The following is a 22,467-nucleotide window of genomic DNA, read 5'->3' as shown; positions in this document are numbered from 1 at the left end:
AGAAGCAACGGCTGATCAGTCTGTTTTCAGTAGTGTAATTTATTTTTGTTTTAAGAGATTGCATATTTTGAGACCTTAGTGTAAATTTAGAACATTTGAGAGCAGATTTTAATGTTTGGTTATTTGCCTCATTTGTATTTTGTGTGCATCCCTTCTTCAGTATTGCCAGTCAGGTAATTTTCTGTCTTGCTTAATACAGTCTGTTCTTTCTCAGTATGCCCTGACTGCTTTAATTGTATTTTTTTACATTTATACAGTTCTTTACAGTCTGATATGTGAAGAGAATGTGCTTGTCATGATGGACAGAAGGAGAGTTAGTAACTGTCTGGAAATAGCTGCAAGCTGCATTGGCCACATTCGTCAGGCATCAGGTTGCTGCTCAAAGCTGCAGTGACACTGGGGCACCAGTGATAAAACCCGAGGCACCTTTGGTGCCATTGGAATACCATGATAGCCTTATTATCACGGTGTGTTCAATAAGCAACATATGACTTACCTGTCTCCACTCAAGAGTGGATGGTGGGCAGTGGTGGGTCCGCATATCTCTGGGCAAAGTGTTAAGTGGGAACTGGCCACCAGGATGGATCCTTTCACTTTAACAGGTATAAGATGCTACCCAATACTGATAATACACCTGAGCTAGTACAGGATACCTCTCCTGTTGGGCCAGTGGATGACTTTCCTACCAAGTCTGGACAAGTGCAAAGGGCAGGTATGCTAGTCACTGGGAGCTACTCAGGGAAACAGCAAACAGGTTGGGAAAGAATGCCAATTTGCTAGGAGGACCTGTGTGACATTGAGGTGGCTCTTCTGATGTATAGCAAATGCACTGGGTGCAACCAGCTACAAATTGTAACTGATATTGGCATGAGTTATGCCCACCATTTGGTTTCTGATGCCATCCTGGATTCCTTCAGTTGTTGCTAACTTAGTGAAAGCAGCTAGGATCGAACATGGTGTGCAGGCTAGGCCATTTGTAGCACTACAACACTCGGTGGTCATCTGGTTTGGAGCAGAGTGATAGGTCTAAATCAGAGGCTCTGACAATTTTGCAGCCATGTCAGATGTGAAATTCTTGTCCTTTGCTATCATGGAGAAAACTGTAGGGACCCCCTAAAAATGGCCTGGTGTGCACTACCCACAGCAAGTGGTTATTGGAGTAGCAAAGTATGTGTGAATCGTACATGGGGTTTTCTTAGGGTACAGGGACATCCTCTCCTCCTTTTCCCCCATCCCCACATGTACAAAAATTCAGGAGCATCTGTGATAACATCCCAGAATTAGTGTCATTTATTAGAGGTAATGATGCCGAGATAGTATTAGGAAAAGGAACTTGGTTGAAACTGGAAGTAAATAGCAAATACACCATGAAATACATTCCATATTGATAGTTAGATGCCAGTTGTAATAGCATTTAAAAAAAAAAAAATCAATAATATCTATTGACATTATGTTGGATTCTGTTTGTGAATTACTCTGGGTGAATCTAAGCATCAAAGATGGGTCAGAAATGGTAATCAGGTGCTTTTATAGACATCTGGTGTCGAGAGTTGCAGTGGTAGAGCATTTTATTCCAGAATTTAAGAAATAAGTTTCCTGTTGATGCTACTATAATAGGGGAGACTACAATCTCCCAGCTATAGAATTGGAGTCATGCAATCACAAATGGTGCCCAAGACAGGCATTAAGGTGATGTTATTCTGAAGGTTTTGTCTGAAAATTACTTTTAGAAGGTAAATAATCAACTCATGACAGTAACATCTTAGACCTCCTAGCAGCAGACAAACCTGAAACTTTGAATCAGTTAATATAGAGGGGGCATCAGAGATCATAAGGCTGTGGCAGCATTAATGATTATGGTGTTATAACTGTTAAGAAATGTTGGAAAATATTTTTGCTTGGCAAGAGTGACAAGATACAAATTTCCAAGTGTCTGAATAGTCAATATCAAATATTCAATGCTGAGGACAAAGATGTGGAGCATAAATGGATGAAATCAAAAACACTGTTCAATATGTCGTCGACAAGTATTTGCTGAGAAAGGTTTTAATGGATGGGAAAGACTCACCATGGTTTAATGATCATGTCTGCTATGTAAGCAAAAACAAATTCATCACAGAATCAAGATAAGTCAAAATTTAGAAGAAAGCTGAACGAAGTATAAATAAGTGTAAAGGGAGCAATGAGGAGTGTCAACTTTGAAAGTAAAAATTTGCCAACTGATCTGACAAAAACTCTAAGAAGTTTTGGTCTTATGTAAAATCAGTAAGTGGATCAAAATCATATATTCAGTCACTCAGTGACCATATGGGCACCAAAATGGAAGATAAGAGACAAGGCCAAAATACTGAATTTGGTCTCCCAACACTGTTCCACCACATAATAGCATAATATAACCCCTGCTATCAAAGACTCAAAATGACAGATACCGAAATAAGTGATCACAAAATATACAAGCAACTACAACTGCTTAGTAGTGGAAGGCATCTGGACCAGATGAGATGCCCATTAGATCCGCAACAGATTACGTGAGATAACTCGCTCCCCTTCTAGCAGCAGTTTATTGTAGATGACTTGAGCAACAAAGGGTACTTAGCTCTGGAAAAAACGTAGGTCATTTCCATTTCCAAGAAGGATCTTACGACAAATGTATATAATTATAGGCCTATAGTGCTGACGTCAATGCTATAGAATTATGGAACATGTTTTACACTCAAGTATTACAATGTATTTGGAGAATGAAACTCTCCTATATAAAAATCAACACGGATTCTACAAACAGAGATTGTGGAACTCACCTCATTCTGTTCCTCTGTGAAGTCCACAGCTTCTGTAGGCATTGCTACTTAAATCACGCTGTGTTCCTTGACTTCATGAAGAAATCTGATACAGTCCTGCACTGCTGTTCAATGAAAAAAAAACACACATTTACCAAAAATTGGACCAGATTCATGACTGGATTCTAGACTTCCTTACAGACAAAACTCAGCATGTCACACTTAAGGCAACAAAACTGACAAGTCTGAAGGTAATTTCAGGAGTACCACAAGGAAGTGTGATAGGACAGTTACTGTTTACAATAAATATAAAATGATCTAGTGGGAAACATAGGAAGCTCCATGAGGCTTTTTACACATGATGTGGTTAGACGAACTGTTGCCTCCTGATGCCACTACATACTAACCAGGCCTTTCAGTGTTGCTGCCAATCAACAAATCCATCACCTCAACCCACAAGGTCAGGCTACACTGGTCTTCCTGACAAAAATCAAGCCTGATCCATTAGGCTATGTCTGAAAAATATTTTGTTATAACTAACTGGGTTAAGTATACAAATCAATAGAGCAACGTTTTAAAGTTGTGTGTTTTACATTTTGTTGGATTCTGACCATAATGTTGACAAACCTGTTCATGTTTTCTCCCACTTTAATTTTGAAGTTGCTGAGTTTTTCAGCTACGAGTGGTGTAATTCTGAAATTACCTTGAATGCTATGGGAAAATAACATAAAAACTACCATTCTCTAAAAGTCAAATTGGCATTAGTCTTGCATTTTTCAGACATTTTCCACGGGTATTAGATTAATTACCGTCCAAAGACAGTGATCCAAATTTAAAGCACTTTATAAAACAGAGCGGCTTAAATGATCACAATGTGCCTAGTTTTTGATTTGTCAAGAAAAAAATTAGGCACAGACATTTTATCTACTTCTAGACTATCAGGCACAGACATTTTATCTACTTCTAGACTATTTCCTAAATTATTCTACCGAAGTTTCAAGACAGGCTGCTACAGTTTATCCTGTTTCACTGGTGAATGATTGACTCCATTGGAGATATTATTCCACGCCAGTGCACATACCTAAATTGGGATGCTTCTTCATTAGCGACAACAGTTCATGACAGTAATGAAAGGACACAACGTGAATCAATTGTGTGTGTGTGTGTGTGTGTGTGTGTGTGTGTGTGTGTGTGTGTGTGTGTGTGTGGCAGCAACCAAGTTAGTCTGTGAATGGCTGCAATGAAAATTTTACATGTTTGCACCATTTCAGTGAAATATGAAGTCATGGGCTTTTGAATGTTTTTGTGTAATGTTCTTGCTATACTTAAAAGTTTTAACTAGTTTGTGTTGTAACTCTGAGGTCTAATCTGTTAACATTTGGTCTGTGTCAACCTGTAAGTTACCAAGTGACAAGTGAAACTTATCACAATGCAAGAGACTTCTAGAAAAGGTACATATGACAGCAGATAATACATAAAAATATGAACAATGATAGTAACTTCACCAGTTCTCCAACAGATTTTACATCTAGTGATGTAGACTGAGAGCAGATCAGGTGTCCGTAAGTCCAGAGATGGAAAGTACATTTAATTAGAGTAAAGAAATAATAAGCATTTACTTTCAAATTACATTTAATTTTAAAATGTGTTTTCGTATAAAATTCAAAAGCTTCTGCAACTTGCAAATTAGAGATGCGGGCAGTATTGACAAAAGTTTACATTAACCAGGAATCATGTATTCCACAGACCACAATTTTGTGACTTATTTCATCTCAATAACACTTGTTTCAACAAATACTTTTCATAAGCCTGATACAGGCTGCTATGGAGCATCACCAAACTGAAATAGCAAACATGTTCTTAAGTCTCCAATATCCTTAATCACTTACAACAAAATAAATAAAAACAAGGAGAGTTTAAGAGATCTTGGAATAGTCATAATGTTGGTAAATAGTCATGTATCTGAATGACAAACTTTCTTATTTAATATTTTATGGTAGCAATCTCTAGCATCAGTAATGCTTCTTTCTGTGCACAATCAACAAAGATAATTAATTTTATGCACTTGCTATACCATGATTTAAACTGCAGCATCATCATCTGTACACATATCAAAACATTTTGGAAAACAAAGCAAATGATGTGGAAAGTGAAATTTTTGTACTGCCCAGTGGGTCTACCATAACATCCTTTCAACTTGCAGTCAAATAATCCTTGTTGCTTTCAAGTATTGTTATGGGTATAGACTATTTGCAGATTACATGACTATTCAACAAAATATAAGTTTTAATATATACATGAGGATACATCACACTTCTCAAAAATTGTAGTTGAGCAGCAGCATGTAATGCTTAACTTTTTTTGCAAAGTTCTTGTTTCAAACTAACACACAACACATTTGTCTCTGCTCAGTATGTCCTTTAGTAGGTGAATAATGGTTACTCCCTCTATTTTTTGGTTTTTGCTTCTAGAAAACTCAGGTTGTGGTATTGGAGGCCCCAAAAGGAAAAAAAAAATTGGCAATGAATCTGCAGAAACCACAAACAAACATTAATTTCCAAGATGTAAGGAAATATCTCCAATAAGTAAGGACAATAAAGAGCAAAAACTGACTGCATAATTATCTTTTCTTTGCTATTTCTCCAAAGGAGAAAGTTTAACATAACCTTTTTCACCTATTTATCACAATTATTACAAAGGTATGCAGTGTCACGATCATCAGTAATGTGTTTGTATAGCTTTATCATAAATGTGAAACAGCATTCCATTACTGGATATAGTAAAGCTGGTCAACAGTGCAAAATGGGTTACAGTATTCATCTCACACTACATTATACTTAGTATGGCTCTCACGCTTCCAAGCTTTAGAACTGCGATAACTGAAAGACATCAATATTGTAAATGCAGGTAGGTAACAACTGTACTGAATATGCACAAAACAAGCACAACTTTTTGGTTAAGTTTATATCTTACAGACAATTGTAAATGATAAAAAAAATTGCACACAAAATAACATATATCATACATCACACGTACCCACTTTCTGTCTAAAACTTGTAAACTAAATATCACAGGGAAATTTAAAAGAAGTACTGATGCAATGAACAACATAAATATAAAATAAATATAACTTTCAACATGAATCAGGCAAGTATCATGTAGCACTTTTAGTAACAAGAGGATGTAACGCCATGAACCGATGAACAACTTCATCTGTAATCTGTGCTCTGCGTGCCTGATGTTCTGCTACAAGAGTCTGAAGCACATCTATCAGTTCCTTCTTCAGTTCGCCAGTCAACATGGCTCCACTTGTATAATCCTAAAATCAATACAAAGAACTGCTAACAAACATAAAAATACAACAAATTTAACACAGATTATGCATAAATTATTTTGGTATTGTATTTTGCAATTATTGTTAACTTGACATTAACACACAGCTCTCAGTTCGAACATGTATATTTAGCTTCAAGGAAATCATGAATGTATCATTTCTGAGTAACACTTATGAAGCTACACTTATTCAGATAGATTGTGTGGATAGCCACATTATCCTTCTGAGCCATTTCTGATGGCTAACTTTTCAGTCACTCAGTTCTTTCCATCACTCAATGTGACCAGTTCCACAATAACTTAATCAACCTAAACCAGCAAAACTAATTATGAATTAGAAATATCTGTACAAATTCATACCTGGTTCATGTATGTCTATCAATAACCTGAAACCACATTTCACAATTTCCTATATGAAATTGCTCTGTTAACTTTATCTTATACAGTTCACTGGAATGTGGCTTTTAACATGTTTAAGGGAATAAAGGTAACAAGACACCACATAGTAGAGGCACTGAGTCATCAAAAGGCATATAAATGAAATGGAGAGCTTTGTTAGCTTTAGGAGAAAACCTTCTCAAAGCTGTAGAGCATACACAATACTCTTCAGCAGTGCAGCTGGACCAGGGTGAGGAGAGTAGGCGATGGGAGGGGGGGAGGGTGTGGTTAGTGGATTGGGGGTGGGGGGGGTGGGGGTGGGGGGAAAGGTGGCTCAAAGTTTGGAGGGAGAGCCAGCAGCAATATTATTTTGGACAATTTGTCACAACATAAGGCTTCAACTTTTACCCCAGTTGGCTTGAATGATTTGAATATATTGCCTGGATCGAGCCTTATGAACAGTTAGCAGAATTGGTGCATCTCACCAGACATTGAGAATGTCATTGCAGGATGTATGCCAATCGAAGACTGGTTTTGTTTTTTGTATGCTTGACTTATTTAGAACACAGCTGCCTATGGAATGGGTGCCACAGTGGGCTGCAGCGGAGGGTTTCCCCAAGATGGTTGTATCAGTGAAATCTAAAGCTGAAAATCCATTGCTCGAGGGCACTAGTTGTTTGGTGGCACCACTAGAGTTCCTTGAACAATGCTGGCCCTAGCATAGACTACAAATGGATATTTAGGGAAAGCTATGGGGTCTGGTGAAGGCTGTTCTCTTACTGGCAGTACTTTGAAGTTTGGCGCCTGACATTTTTGATCTGTGGTCTCACGCTGCAGAGATACTACACAGTTTCCTTAATGACCAATATAGAAGGTGTGTAAGAAAAGTAATGAGACTGAAACATCTACATCTACATCCATACTCCGCACGCCACCTGACGGTGTGTGGCAGAGGGTACCCTGAGTACCTCTATCAGTTCTCCCTTCTATTCCAGTCTCGTATTGTTCGTGGAAAGAAGGATTGTCGGTATGCTTCTGTGTGGGCTCTAATCTCTCTGATTTTATCCTCATGGTCTCTTCGCGAGAAATACATAGGAGGGAGCAATATACTGCTTGATTCTTCGGTGAAGCTATGTTCTCGAAACTTTAACAAAAGCCCGTACCGAGCTACTGTTACACCGCTGCTTCCATTGCAGAATTTTTGACTTCAAAAGGCTTTCCTGCTGTTCCAAAGACCCCCTATTCACCTGGTCTGAGTCCTTGTGACTTTTCTGTTCCCAAAATTGAAAAATGCCATAAAAGGACGTCATTTTGGGACTCAGGACAATATTCAAAAGAATGTGACCAACATGTTAAACAATCTACCAATTGAAGCTTTTCAGCACAGCTACCAAGGCAGGGAACGATGACTCCACTAGTGTATAACTGATAAAGGAAATTACTTGGGAACATAACTATTGTCTGAAACAAATAAAAATTTTACAGATCAGTTTCATTACTTTTCCCACATATGTACTAATAAAATCAAACACTGGGGAACCTGTGGAACATAATATACTGAAAACCTGCTCACAATTTAAATTTCCAAGCTTAATTGGCATCCCTAGTACAATGTGATAGCATCCTGATGTTCAATTGAGAACTTCACGTCTAATGATTGTTTTTCGACCACATGTTCTCAACAGATATTTATCTCACTTTTCAGTTGAAGAGTACTCATCTACAATAGGGAGTGACCAAAACAACAGCTTTACTTAACTGGGACAATATTAAATGTTTTCAGCCTGCAGTTGAGATTGAGGAACTTGCTTGTTCAGTTACAACATCCAGTACACGGAAGTCTCTGCCAGTGAAATGTGAAAAATCTTGAACTTGCCACATATCACTGACACTAGAAGAATAATGTAACGATCAATAATAAACACACCTTGAACAGCTGGGTTTAAAGTAATTAATTACTGTACCAATACAGAAGACAGTAACCAGTCTATACTAGGGAGCAGCAAAACTATTGGTGGGAAGGGAACGTTACTTCTCCCAGCCCGGGAATTCCCTCCATCTGTATCCTCCATTGGAAGCCTTTGGCACTGTCCAGCTTTATCCATGAGTCTAAGAGTGCACTGTTGCTACAGTGCCAGGGATGCCAGGTAGGTAGTACAGTAAGAAGCAAGACCTCTAGAGAAACATCTATTACTGACAGGGGTCCTGTGGCAATACTGCGATTCATTCACACAACTGCTGGCATGACTGTGTAACTTTGTTGCTACCAATTACTCATTTACACACTTGCCATAAGGAAACACTCTTTTATGAAGAGAGCTGTGATTTTCATAGTATATTATGGCTTTCCTTGTTTATGAGCTAAGGTGACACAGTTAAGAGTCACACTGAGGGAGTCATATACAGGGTGTACAAATTAATTTGTAATCTTAAAGACAGAAGAAAGAAAACCTTAATGGTACCGCAGACTGCAATAGTCAATGTATCTGGGGATTGTGCACCAAACTGTACAGAGTATATGTGCAGGATAACACATAATGGTGCTGTGATCAATAAATGAAGATAATGCCTGTTGCATCACAAAATATAATTCCTAATTCACACTCAAATAAAGAAAATACTGAGCAATGGCTACAACATAAACGGCTAAATGGAAAAAAAGAGATATTGGATGCCACAAGCACCTTTACAACCACTTTAAACTTGATAATATAGCAGTAGAAATAGGCCAAGAAATTTTGTGGCTTCCCCCTTACCACTGGCAATACAACCCAACAGAAAATATATGGGAGCTAGTGAAATAATAATAAAAAAAACATGTTCAGAACTTGCCTATTCGAAATTAAAGATTTGCAGAATTTACTTTACGAAGCTATTAATGATGTTACTGTGGAAGACTGAATTATGTGTGTAAGCTATGGCGAAAATTTGCAAAAAAACTACTTTCTGAAGGAAGACAGCTGAGAAATTTTTTATTGAAAGCCTTGTCACTGTTTCAAATTACAAGTTACATAATGAGCTTCCACAAGCACTTAGTTCTTTAGGGCAATTAAGCAAAAATAAACTACATTAACTTATGTTTCTTATTCTTTCATTTCCCCTAAGTTCCCTCTTTCTGCTTCCTTTCCTGCCATCTTTCCCCTCCCTCTAACATTTCCAAAATGTAGCACTACAAGGCAGAACAGCTTCTGCATGTACACTGCCTGTACTGGCATGTTTGTCAGTGGCAGTTGTGGGAGTGCAAACCCATATTTTCTCCTTTGTTTCCAGGTTAAAACTAACATGTACAGCTAATAATGCAAAAATATATTAAAAATAAAGATTCCAAGACTTACCAAGCGGGAAAGCGCCGGCAGACAGGCACATGAACAAAACACACAAATATGTCTGCTTGTGTCTGTGTATGTGCGGATGGATATGTGTGTGTGTGTGTGCGAGTGTACACCTGTCCTTTTTTTTTCCCTAAGGGAAGTCTTTCCGCTCCCGGGATTGGAATGACTCCTTACCCCTCCCTTAAAACCCACACCCTTTCATTTTTCCCTCTCCTTCCTTCCTTCCTGACGAAGCAACTGCCAGTTGCGAAAGCTCGTAATTTTGTGTGTGTGTTTGTGTGTTTTGTTCATGTGCCTGTCTGCCGGCGCTTTCCCGCTTGGTAAGTCTTGGAATCTTTATTTTTAATATATTTTTCCCATGTGGAAGTTTCTTTCAGTTTTATTTACATCGTCATTAATAATAATGCAAAAATATTTACACAATAAGAACTGAAATAGCTTTGTAATTTAACAAATGAGAATAATAGTGCATGTTACTACAATATACCTTAGAATTCACACAACAAAACATTAATATGGAAACACTCAAGAACAGAGCTATGGTCAATTAACACTGAAGTGTATGGCAAGAACACAAGCAGGTAAAAGGGGGTTGGTGTACTATAGTTCAATTCTTTTATCTTGGCGGTTCGCACATGCCCGCACAGACGCGGGAGATTGCTGCGTTGCCAGTTGTATGCGCCAAGAGAAGCAGTGCCATAGTATAGTTCGCAAACTCACATTTAGGGGGGAGCGTGCAGTTTATGAAGTACAGCCACCATGGCCGCATTAACCCTTTCGCTGCTGCAGAGACGTGCTCCCCGCATTCTGCAATGTGCGCGATTTTGTCATCATTGCATTGCTCGCCTGTGCAGACACATGGTGTTTCAACTGCTTTGACACACTTTATCATTTGATTTCACAAAAACTATTTGGCCCAAAAATTTGATTTTTACACATCTTCTTGACTGATACCGTCCCCCCATAAATAACTTAATTTTGTTTGAACATTCAACGCAGTTACTGTGCAGAATTATAAGAAAAAAATAGATGCAGTAAAACATTGCACGAAATTTTGAAGAGTTTGCAGAGATTAAAGTCCATAGCGTATACTTCCCATATGGTCGATTTTAGTTGCCACTAGAAATTTCAAAAAATTACATTCAAACGAATAAAATTCACGAATTAAGACACTTCGATATTGTTTTTAAATAAAGAAAATTTTAAGCACCAAACAAGATTTGAACTCAGAACCTTTTGCTTAGCAGCCATACACTTTAAGCCATTACGCTAAGGGAGCTCATCATTCAATGTATCTCCCGCAGGACTTTAATATATCACACAAAATACCAATAAATACTGTTGGTATGACTATTAATTATTCACGTTTCGTCAAAGTACAACAGGAAATAAACAATTACCGCTGCTCTTTACTGCGGAAAAAGTGGTTAGTGAGAATGATACAAACACCTTTCCTTGCTATCGCCTGAATTAGGAGGCTTATTGCTTGTTTGGTTTAATTAAGTAATAGAGTATGAAGCAACTTGTATAAAGAATGCTTTTTCCAAACTTTCTATAAAAGAGTCTGCTATCAAGACATTGCTTTTGTTCAATTACTTAATTTATGACTAAACGTTCCTAAAACTGAAGACACTCGTCCGTGCTCTGCAATGCAGTCGAGCTCTGGCAACGACATTCTCTGTTCATTGGCTGACTGTGTTTTGTGATGTCAGATGCGCAGAACGAACCTAAACTCAGCCGCCGTCATAAATGATGTGCACTTTAGTGTATTTGCCCCTCCAAACACCAGCTTCACTTCTCTGTAGTACACTGCACATACAAATGCATAATATTCTTTAGTTCTCTATGCAAAGGAGAGAAGGATTAGGTTCTAATACACAATCTATGAGGAGGTCATTAGAAACAGAGTGAAAGCCCATTTTGTGAAGAAAATCAATCAGGTTCTTTTCATAGGAACAATGCCAGTATTTGCCGCAATTGATTTAGAGAAATCAGAGAAAACCCTCACAAATGTAGAGATTTTAACCACTGTTCTCCCAAAAACAAATCCTGTGACTTAGCACTATACCACCCTCTTGTGATCAGAACAGAACTCTGGTCAGACATCCCACAGACTGCAGTGCACACACACACATCCAAGCACATGTGACTATTTGTTGAACACAGTATCTGAAATCTTTTCCAGTACATGGGGTCCACCAAATTCGAGTAGAGTCACATCTGGATCTTCTCTCTCTCTCCTCTATCATTCCTTCCTGGTAAAAACACGAGTTGGTTGTTGTTCCCTCATTCTGTTTATAAGTGGAACAGCAAAGGGAATGTGTAGTTGTAGTAGTAGTAGTAGTAGTAGTAGTAGAAGTAGTAATAGTAGTAGTAGTAGTAGTACAAAGTATGTTCCACAATACACCATTGGTGGTTTGCGGAATATGTAGATCTCCAACGCTGGCAATGACAGTTGGACAAGCAACTATCAATCTTAATTCATAACTCAGATATGAGTATGGTGAGATTCTAGTTTCTTTTGTTTAGTTATCTCTTACTTAATACTGGCTTCATAATATTGTTCCTGTAAACAACTTTTTATTAATTGCTTAAATGTTTCACTTCCATCCCTAGAATAGTGATACTCACCTCTCTTATTTTTTTTAATTTTTCATCATCATCAAGGAAGAAACGTAAATACTGGTAAGATATATCTATGTCGCAGTTTCCGCCTTTCTCACGATGTTCTTCAACAGTGGCCTGACCTCCAGAAAAGGCATGTTTGTTCACCTTAGAAACAAAATGAATTTTATGTCTATTACATATGGACTGCCATATCCATAACAAAAGTAATATTTCTGAATAGTGTAAATAAGAAAAGTTACAAATAATTTGTTCAGTTCTTTTTAGACATATCTATGTGCAATACTTGTATCATTTACACCACGACAAACAACCACTGCTAAACAGAACAGATATGACAAAAATAAAGTTACAATTTTCCTCTTAAGATCTATTTGTTAGCTGCATGTGTGGATGAGGCAACAACCTTGAAAACAGTAAGAACTCCTCATAAGAATGGGTGATACGAGTTATGCCATGATCAAATGGTGTGTTTCACCATGTATAGCTTGTCCTCCATCACTACCCCACCAACTAGTTCATAAAACCACCCTTAACTGCATCTTTTGTCAGATCATGTCTATGACGCTGCAACGTTCCTTAGAGACCAGTGCAATAAAACCCCTTCTTCTGCCTTTGTTTCTGGAGGAGAGAGTCTTCATACTCTGGAGTTGCTGGTCTGCAGTGTACAGGACCTGGACAGCTACTTGGGGATAGAGAACATACAAATTTCATAGCACAAATGTGATGTCTGCTTCAGCAACTTCAATATCAAATGTAGGATGAGAGAGAAGAAATAGACAGCAAATTTTTTGTTGCTTTAAGTAAATTACGAGGAAATATTCAGAAACTGTGGCAATGAGTGAAGAATGAATACATCCATGGTTAAGAACCAGTCTGATGGTTAAGAACTGATTTGATTGACTCAAATTGTGGTTTAGTTCTGCTTAGTGCAGGTCCCTCCCAATGGCATCATCACTTTCATTAGTACGCAATGAAATGAAATACTGTATATTGTGGGTCTGACAATACATTGCAGAAAGTTACAGAAGGTTAATGAGGAATCACCACTGGGTGGCATACAGTTCCTCATCACACTCATCAGAGGTAAGTAAAGGATTGATTAAAAACACCAGAACTTATCATGGTAGACAAACACTTTTACATTGTCCCAAATGCACCTAGACCAGATATGTTCTGGGATGAAGGTGAATAAGTACAAGTAGATCATAGCTCACAATATGATACAAATAAAATGTGAGGTGTGGAAGGAATGGTTGCCTTTAAAAATACACTTTGATGGTACTTAACTGTGGAGTTTTTCATCAAGTTGAATCTATGATGGATGTCACAACAGTTAAAAATATTCACATGGCCTTCCAAGGGCAAGATCAGTCTTAATTTCATGAGTGTGAGAATACTGTTCCAGTGTTTTCTATCTGGAGCCATGTCCTAATGAACATGACATTTTTCTATTACTCGAGTCCTCTGTTTAAATTTAATTCATAATAGTAGCAAATTCAAAAAGATTTAGTTTTTATGTAACATAATAGCAAAGTACAAACAAATTTTAGTTATTAATCTCCCATCAGTTAAATCACAATCAATCAGGAAAGCCTAACATGCATTTTAATTTTATGCAATAATTTTGCCATTGGCAAAGAACATAATGCAGAACTCACCTTATTCTTGATCATTTTTGGGGTGTCTGTGAGGAAAATTGATGTATTACTATCACTTGCAGACATTTTTGTCTGAGCACCTTGCAAAGCTGGAAAGAATACTGAGTGCAAAAGAGCAGGTTTGTTATATCCCAGTCGAGGAGCAACATCACGAGTCATTCGGAAGTATGGATCCTGTAATCATTTCAATTTGTATCACTGAAATGCAGATTTGTAAATGTCACTTCCAATTTCAATGTGATTACACACAACTTTAATAACACATATTTAGTGATTTTTATACAGTTAATTGCCCACACATTATGGTATTGGAATTTTCCAACCTACATTTTTAACAGAGTTGCCACAAGTTTCTCCAAGTGAAATTCCCTGATATTTCCCCGATTTCCAGATAAATTTTAGCATTCTTTCCTGACAAATTTTGAGATCTCGAGGGTAAGTTGAGATGTAAATTGGCGATCTGTCTTTTGCAGCCCTGGTGCAAGTGTTTCCTGATGTGATCTAAAATCTGAAGTACTAACATCAACATCTTTTGTTATGAACTGTTTTGCTGACAAAAACACGCACTTCCTTGGAGTCACAAGACATTCAAAAAACCTTCATTGATTTCAGAAGTAGCCTCAGAAAAAAGTAGGCCTCCTGAAAGAAGTGTATTAGGCCAGGAAGAATTGTGTAAACCAACACTGTAAGTGACTGCCAATAAAATGTTGGTTTTACTATGTTCATTACTGTCAGATATTATCCACTGTGTTATATCTATTATTTTACATATATGTTTTGATTTTTCTTTCGAGAGACTTCCTGTGAGAGATTCTAAATGACAATTAACAGTTATGCTGTAGCCATGAATGAAAAGTGTAGTGGTTGTCGCAGACATAGCACAAATCCTGACATAGAAAGGATGGGGATGAAAATCAAAACTGGTATTTGTCAAAGCACATCCCAACATTACCTTAACTCATTACAGAAAACCACAGGAAACAAAGTCTCACACAGCACAGACTATGCAATGTTTGAACACTGCTTCAGTGTACAGAAACTGCACAATTGTGGAGGTTGTTCGCTCTTGAAGGAATGGATCTAAATGAACAGAAAAGGAATTAGGAATGACTAGTAAAAGGCGAACTTTCACTATTCACTTTTGTCAGTCCCATTCCATCACTTCTCGTTCAGTACTAGCTAGTTGCTTTCTTCACAAATTTTGTTTACCCTCTGTTCCTCAGTTTCAATCCATTCTCAGAATCTCAACTTTGATTCTTTTCATGCATCATTCAGCACCCACAAACAGAAATTCATGGTCTTTTTATAATTACATATCTTATTTAACAATTGAAGTGACAGAAAAAAATCGCAACACCACTGAGGCATGCAACATAAACAAAGAGCATTCCAATGAACCCAACTCACTGAAATTTGTGACTTCAGTGATGTCAAGTGAGAGCTCACTGGAGGACAGGGTTTTATGATAAAGCTGGTTCTGCCTCGCTGCCAGTGATGGTGGTGTGTTGGTTAGGAGGAGGGCAGTTGAGGGCCTGCAACCGAACTGTCTGCATTTTAGGCACACTAGACCAACACCTGGAGTTATGGTGTCAGGTACAATTTGTATGCCAGCAGGGGCACTCTCTTGTTGATCCCATGCAGCCTGAATGCAAATCTGTGTGTCAGTCTGTTGATTCTACCTATTGTGCTGCCATTCATGAACAGCATTACTCCAGTGGGTGTGCTCACCCACATACCGCTGCTGTAGTCTAACATGCTGTACAGTGTGTTGATCTGTTGTCTTGGCCTGCTCGATCACGAGATCTGTCTCCAACCGAGCACATATTGGATGTCATCGGATAACAACTCCAATGTCATCCACCATCAGCATTAACCATCCCTTTATTGACAGATCATGTGAAAAAGGCACAGAACTCCTTTCCACAAACTGACATCCAGCACCTGCATGACACAATGCATGCATATTTGCATGCTTGTGTTCAACATTCTGGTGGTTACACCAGTTTATTCATGTACCAGCAGTTCAGATTTACAATGGATTATATCACGCTTAAACTAACCAGTGATCTTGCACTGTTAATGACTTCAATATGTTACACAGACAAATGTATTCCCAAAATTACATTCCTCAACATTAATTACTTTTTTGAAGTCGCAATTTTTTCCGTCAGTGTAGATTATATATATTATATACATTTCTTTAGACAGTAAAAAGATGAATCTGCTTAGGTGTTCATTGTTTTGATGCACTGTAAAGACAAGGTATTTTCTTAATTTTTTTAAAAAATTCCTAGAGTTTTAGAACCCCACTGCTTGATTTGAAACTTCCTGGTAGATTAAAACTGTGTGTCAGACTGAGACTCAATCTTGGGACCTTTGCTTGTGCGGGTAAGTACTCTACCCACATTAGTGTCAATTTTTGTACTGTCACAAGGAAGACGCTTCAGCTGACAAACTAATATAAAGTTCTGAAACATTTCTGAAAAACAAATACAGTGCTTTGGCTTCAGAACAGACACAACGTCATATTTTCATACATAATGGTAAGGAAAATGTAAGTATAACAAATTGTATTCTCTTCCTGTAGTCATAATTCAACTTCATTGTGGAACAAACATTTTCAGCTAACAGTTCTGCCATCCACCTTCCTTGATGAAAAGCACATGGAACACAAACATATACTCCACAATATGGCACTTCAACAAGAAAGAGTACAACTATTTTTAAAATTCGAATTTAAAAAAACAGATACGTGTTTTCTCTGAAAGTAACTCAAACCAAGGATTCAAGATGTATCAACTTGATCTAAGTGTTCATTGACCAGTCCATGCTAAATCCATGCTGATTAACATCAAGGCCAAGTACACTGAAATTTTCACAGGCTGATATGATGAGACCCATATTTATGTATATCATCTTTCCCTCAAAAATGTCTCTGAGAATGATTTCACATATCACGGGCTTGCAAGGTAAAGACAAGCGATCACTTTTTAGCCTCTATGGCACAGGGAAGAAAACCACCAACTTTTTTAGTTTGAATCTCAGAAAATTCAATTACCACTTGAGTTTGGCATGTACAAGATATTCATCCAAGCATTTCAATTTTTAAAACAACAACTTTTTTATTACCTATATATATTTGGTTTTTATGAGAAATGGAGAACATGTCACGAGTCACAGAGTTTTCATACAAACATTTATAAATTTTCAGTTTAATAAATTACTGCAATCTTTATCCAGTATTCTAAAATATAGCTGTGGAAGGGCACAGTAGTTCTAATTTCCAAAGATAGATAAATTTGTCCACCTGAACACAGCATTGAGTCCATGTAGTGCACCTGGTAATACCTAGATAGTGCCAAAATGAATATGTGGTATTGGTGAGCACTTCCTATATGAAGGGTGGGGTATGCACAGGAAGCACCTGGTAGGTGAGCAAGTGTGGTTTCTCTAAAATGAATGTATGACAAACAATTTCACTATGACCAATTCTTTTGACAATGATGTGAATTACAGTGCTGATAATCTCCAGAAATATTTTGGTTTTTCCATTTAGCAAAAAAATCATTTAGGACTAAAAAATTTCACTGGAGAAAAGTGGGCTGAAATTTAATTCTTCATTTGCAACTATTATTAAGTGAATTAATGCATAATTTTCTAAGGGTGGAAAGAATGTCAAAACAAAATATTAGCTGTTCTTATACACTTCCAGTTATGAAGTTATAATCTGTTGGATACTTCCCTATGACCTTCTCTAACAATACCAAAAATCATCAAACACCAAGTTCATAGATTGCCATATGTCCTACTACAGCTCCTGGGTTGTATTTTTTCTGAATAAAATGTGTGTGAGAAAAGTAGTAAGCCTGATTTTTTTGTGTATAAAAGTTTCCATTTTTTTGAACAACAATATTTTGCCCTTCAAATTAATTCTCCCCGGCAGCTGTATACTGCCGGAGTCGTCATTCCCAGTCATGGTAATGGCGCTAAAAGGCTTCAACAGGCACTGCCCATAACATGTTGGTCACATTCTTTTGAATGTTCTACAGAGTCCCGAAGTGGTATCATTTTAACACATTTTTCAATTTCAGGAAAAGGAAAAGGTCACAAGGTCTCAGATCAAACGGAAAGGAGGGCTGTGGAACAACAGAAATGACTTTTGAGGTCAAAGATACCTGATGATGATTGGTTCGTGGGATGCTCAACTGCGTGGTCATAGCACCCGTAAAAAGTTCCAATTTTTACAGTGTCCAATGTTTAAATCAATCCAATCTAGCAATTGTCACAAATGATGATGATAATAATGAGGAGGAGAAGGAAATGATGAGGACAACACAAACACCCAGTCCCCTGGCAGAGAAAATTCTCAACCCGGCCAGGAATTGAATCTGGGACCCCATGCTCCAGAGGTAGCAATGCTAGCCACTACACTATGAGCTGCAGACAAAAAAAAATCCCTAATGGAAGTGGCCATGTGACGTGGGGAATTGCATGCTGCCACATCTACTTGCCTATTATGTCCAGTCTCACTCAATTCACCCTTTTCCTGAGTCTTTCAGATACATCTTTGTAAAACACTTGGTTGAGAGTTTGTCCTGGTGAAACAGAGTCTGCTCTCACAAGAGCATCACACATTCGACATTTTTGTCGGTTTTTGAAGCTCATATTCAACATGCTCTTGGCCTTAAAAAATTATTTGTGCCATCAAAAACTTGTGATCTTCACAAAAAAATGTTCCCCATGGGCCTCTTCCAACTTTCAAAGTGTCACACTCAGTGATTCCCCTAGGTAAACACAAAACTTGATTGCATAAGGTTGCTCTAAATTCTGCTACTCCATTTTCGTAACACATGACAAAAACACAACTTCACTGATGGCATGGTGCTCTCAAAAACTGCGTGATGGCTGTACGGGGCTGAAACTTGGATTGAGTATCTGGAAGGGATGAACACATCGGTCTACGCATGTAGGAAACAGCTTTGCCAGATTGCTTGCCGCGTTGTCAGTCTCATTACTTTTCTCATACACCTTGTACATCATTATCAGTTCCGTTACGTAATTTGTACTTCTTTTGTTTCCATCTCAGATATCATAACCATGTTTCTTAGTACAGAACTGCTAACAAAAGCTCCAGAAACTCATGTAGGATCTACTAGGAATGAAGGAACTCTACAGACACATTCATCAGCTGATCTTGACGTATGCCGGAACATCTTAATGTTGCAGTGTTAGTGCAGAGACTATTCACTGCCCATGTATGTACCTCATGAACACGACTGGGCACAATATTGGATGCTGTTATCTAATTTTGTCGTCTCACATCATTCAATGAAGTTGAAATACAAAATCTCCGTTACAAAAGGTCAAAATTATTACACAGATTAAAATGAAGAGTTATTAATAATGAATATAACTGTAAATTTTGATTTTATTTAACATCAGCATATCATTATTGAAGAAACAATACCATGTAAGTCTATTGCCTTGCCCCGTAAATGCAAAAGAGTATGCAGCCACAGCAAAGTGCTACTGCTTGTTATGTATCATTCCACAATGGAAATCAGTTCTTGCATCAAGGCTTCAGTTGATGGAAATCAACACTGCCTCACAAGATGATTCTTTTTACAGAGAAATAACCTTAGCTCATTTGAAAGTAGCTTATGAAAGTGAAGAGATCTTTTTGCAGGTGACTGACAGCTGCCAGCACTGTACTAATTGTTGTTGACTGATCATCATACTGCATTTAGCTACATTTTTCTGGCTATGCAAACTTCCAACAGACAACACTACCATCTACCAACAGTTTGACCTTGTTTGACTTGTGACAGTCTTTCTATTGTAAAAAAAAAAAAATAATAATAATTAAAATCTGTGTTCTTGTGCAGCAACAGGTGTTAGTCAAGTATACCAAACTACAATCCGGAAAACTGGACATATCAGGCACATAGTATCATTTCTTCAACAGCGATATGTAAAATTAGCATTGTGTCTGACTGATGATACCTTACTTGTGGAACATACCTGATCTATTGCACAGGGTATGAGACATGGTAGCTTAGATTTCCCAAATATAAATGGGAAAGATGTTGAAAATGCTGGAGCAGCTTGAAAAGCCGGAAAACTTATTTTGCCGATAACATCACTGTCCCCAAAACCAAAAATGCCCTTCACCTGATTGAACGTTACAGATTTCTCAATACGAACAACATTCTGGTAGAACTCTGGGCACTGTCTGCAATAAAATGTCAATACCAATTAGGATTCAAAAGGGAGGGGGGACATAGCAGTAATTCACAAGCTTCCTCTCTAACGCATGGATACATTGTAACGAGGAACAAGAAGCAAAATAAGGTTAACTCACTAAAAAATAATGTTCAAAGCTAACTGTATTAATTTACAAGTTTTACTCACCCAACAAAAGTCAAGTCAGAAAATATGAATGTGTTCTTTTCATCAAATCCACATGCAATTATATCCTTAGCATTTTCAAAGGCCAAACTTATTGCTTCTTCCAATTTCAAGTCCTTCCACAAGAATTTTTCATCATCAGTCAGTTGAATGACAAGTGGCACATTAAAGACATCTTGCAGCCACCTAAATTGAATAAGCATTATTAAAGATGATGTGAGAATGCACATCCATTACACTAAGCACTCATGAGGACATTACAAAATTTAAAATTTTTATACATCGTCTGCTGCAACGAAAGGCGTTCTCATTTCATTCAACACCTGACAACAGTTTCCAATCTGTATACACTAATGTAACACCATTTTCCTTAAAGTTCACTTTATTAGTGGAATGCAATTTACGATGAAAGTAGACAAACTTAAAACTGCAATCATCCATAAGTAATGGCACCATGCGCGAATATTGAACTCAATGCTCTGCTTAAAATTTTACCAAACTACTTAAGTTTAAAAGCGTGATGTTATTGCAGGTAGTGGAGACTAGGACACAGGGCATCAAGGGATGTTGGAGTTGCATGCTCCAGCTGAGGCTGTTTGTATATGATAAGTATTGTTCTCTTACTTGGTGAAGATGAACGGTACTAGGTGACCTAGATGCATTGCCTTGGAGGATGGACCCCTGCCGGTGTACAAATAAAACGGCTTACCAGCCTCATAGAGATTGAGTAATTGATGCATGTCACGGTGTGAGAAAAAGATTCCTCGCCGTAAAAAATGATGCGCTGGTCTGCCGGTAATCTTTTCGAAGCGTGCTATAAGTTCATCATCTATTTTTGAACTTCCAAATCTTCCTTCAAAGCAAAAACATCTTTCTTAAAACTTCAGTCATATGAAAAACTACAGCTAACATGAAAACAACCGCTCTTACGAGATCACAGAACACATAGCTAAATTAATTCTCAGTAATATCAACTTACTAATTAGTTTGTCATAATCGACGCCAGTTTCCGATTTGCTAACTACGTTCCAAGGATTCACAATATCTTCGTCATCTTCTTTACCGGCACTGTCACATTTCTCCAAATTCAAGTTGTTGAGATTATTCGTAACATCATTTGCCATTGGGCTGAATATGTTTCCGTGCCACCAAAAATTAAAACTGCATAAACTTCAACACACGTAAATAACGTGGGCACTGTATACGCTGGCAAGTGTCAAATCAAAGTCCATTTAGTAAATAGTAAAGATACCACTGCTAATCAAAGATACTCATGGACACACAGTAGAATTACACAAACCAGGTTTCACACGCAACTTAAGTGTCGCTACAGCTAGCGGCATACAGCAGTTGCGTGTGTTAAGCCACAGATTGTGGTGGCGCAGCTTAAGAGACGGAAATTTTGTCACGCCACAAAAAGTTCAGCTCAGTGCACTTCGTTATGCCGCTTTCCTGCCACCACTGCTCCTCGGCGTCGATATTTCTATCGAAGTTATTGTGCAGTAATTGCTGCTGTACTCCATTCAATTTTCATGTGTTTTTCATTTTCTTTCTGAAAAAGTGAAAACAATGGTCGGCAGGTACACTTTCGCAGCTTCTAGAACTACGAGAACAACTACCTACGTCTTGTGTCTGTATGTATGTGTCTGTGTGTGCAAGCAAACCAATGACATATCCAAAAAAGGAATAAATATTTCGTAATTTGTGAGACCAAGCATTGTATAAACTGTAGATTAATTGCAGGAAACAGCTCCAGAGTATGGCGTGGCAGCTGTTAAACTAAAATTAGATATTCGACATGTCTATATCAATCACCACAATGAAATTCTAAAATCTTGGAAGAGTGGCGAGTCTGCAGATGTTATTTACATGTCAGGTGTTGGTTAGTTTGGCACTGCAGACAGAATTTTCGTCTATGAGTGTTATTTCTTTTATAAATGCGTTTCTTTCCCC

General features: G+C 37.8%; 1 protein-coding gene across 1 annotated transcript; it reads right to left on the bottom strand.

Annotated features, from left to right (window-relative positions):
* Window positions 1–4,391: 4,391 nt before the first annotated feature.
* On the bottom strand, window positions 4,392–21,949 carry LOC126361484 (tryptophan--tRNA ligase, cytoplasmic). The gene is made up of 7 exons (XM_050007794.1): window positions 21,494–21,949; window positions 21,139–21,367; window positions 20,518–20,700; window positions 20,128–20,338; window positions 14,107–14,280; window positions 12,452–12,592; window positions 4,392–6,096 (listed from the first exon to the last, which is right to left on the bottom strand). The coding sequence occupies exons 1-7, from the start codon at window positions 21,636–21,638 to the stop codon at window positions 5,932–5,934; spliced, it is 1,248 nt and encodes a 415-aa protein (XP_049863751.1). The 5' UTR covers window positions 21,639–21,949; the 3' UTR covers window positions 4,392–5,931.
* Window positions 21,950–22,467: the final 518 nt, after the last annotated feature.

This window comes from Schistocerca gregaria, chromosome 1 (assembly GCF_023897955.1).
Source record: "Schistocerca gregaria isolate iqSchGreg1 chromosome 1, iqSchGreg1.2, whole genome shotgun sequence".
NCBI classification, from domain to species: domain Eukaryota; kingdom Metazoa; phylum Arthropoda; class Insecta; order Orthoptera; family Acrididae; genus Schistocerca; species Schistocerca gregaria.
This window is presented reverse-complemented; position numbering and strand designations above follow the sequence as displayed.

Bases quoted from the DNA above. Each gene is read 5' to 3' on its own strand.
- LOC126361484 (XM_050007794.1), bottom strand. From the start codon at position 21,638: ATGGCAAATGATGTTACGAATAATCTCAACAACTTGAATTTGGAGAAA. The intron at 20,339-20,517 runs GTGAGTAAAACT...ATTTTATTGCAG, and splicing joins TCTGACTTGACTTTTGTTGG to ACAGTGCCCAGAGTTCTACC. The intron at 6,097-12,451 runs GTGAGTATCACT...TATTGATTTTAG, and splicing joins AATTAAAAAAAATAAGAGAG to GATTATACAAGTGGAGCCAT.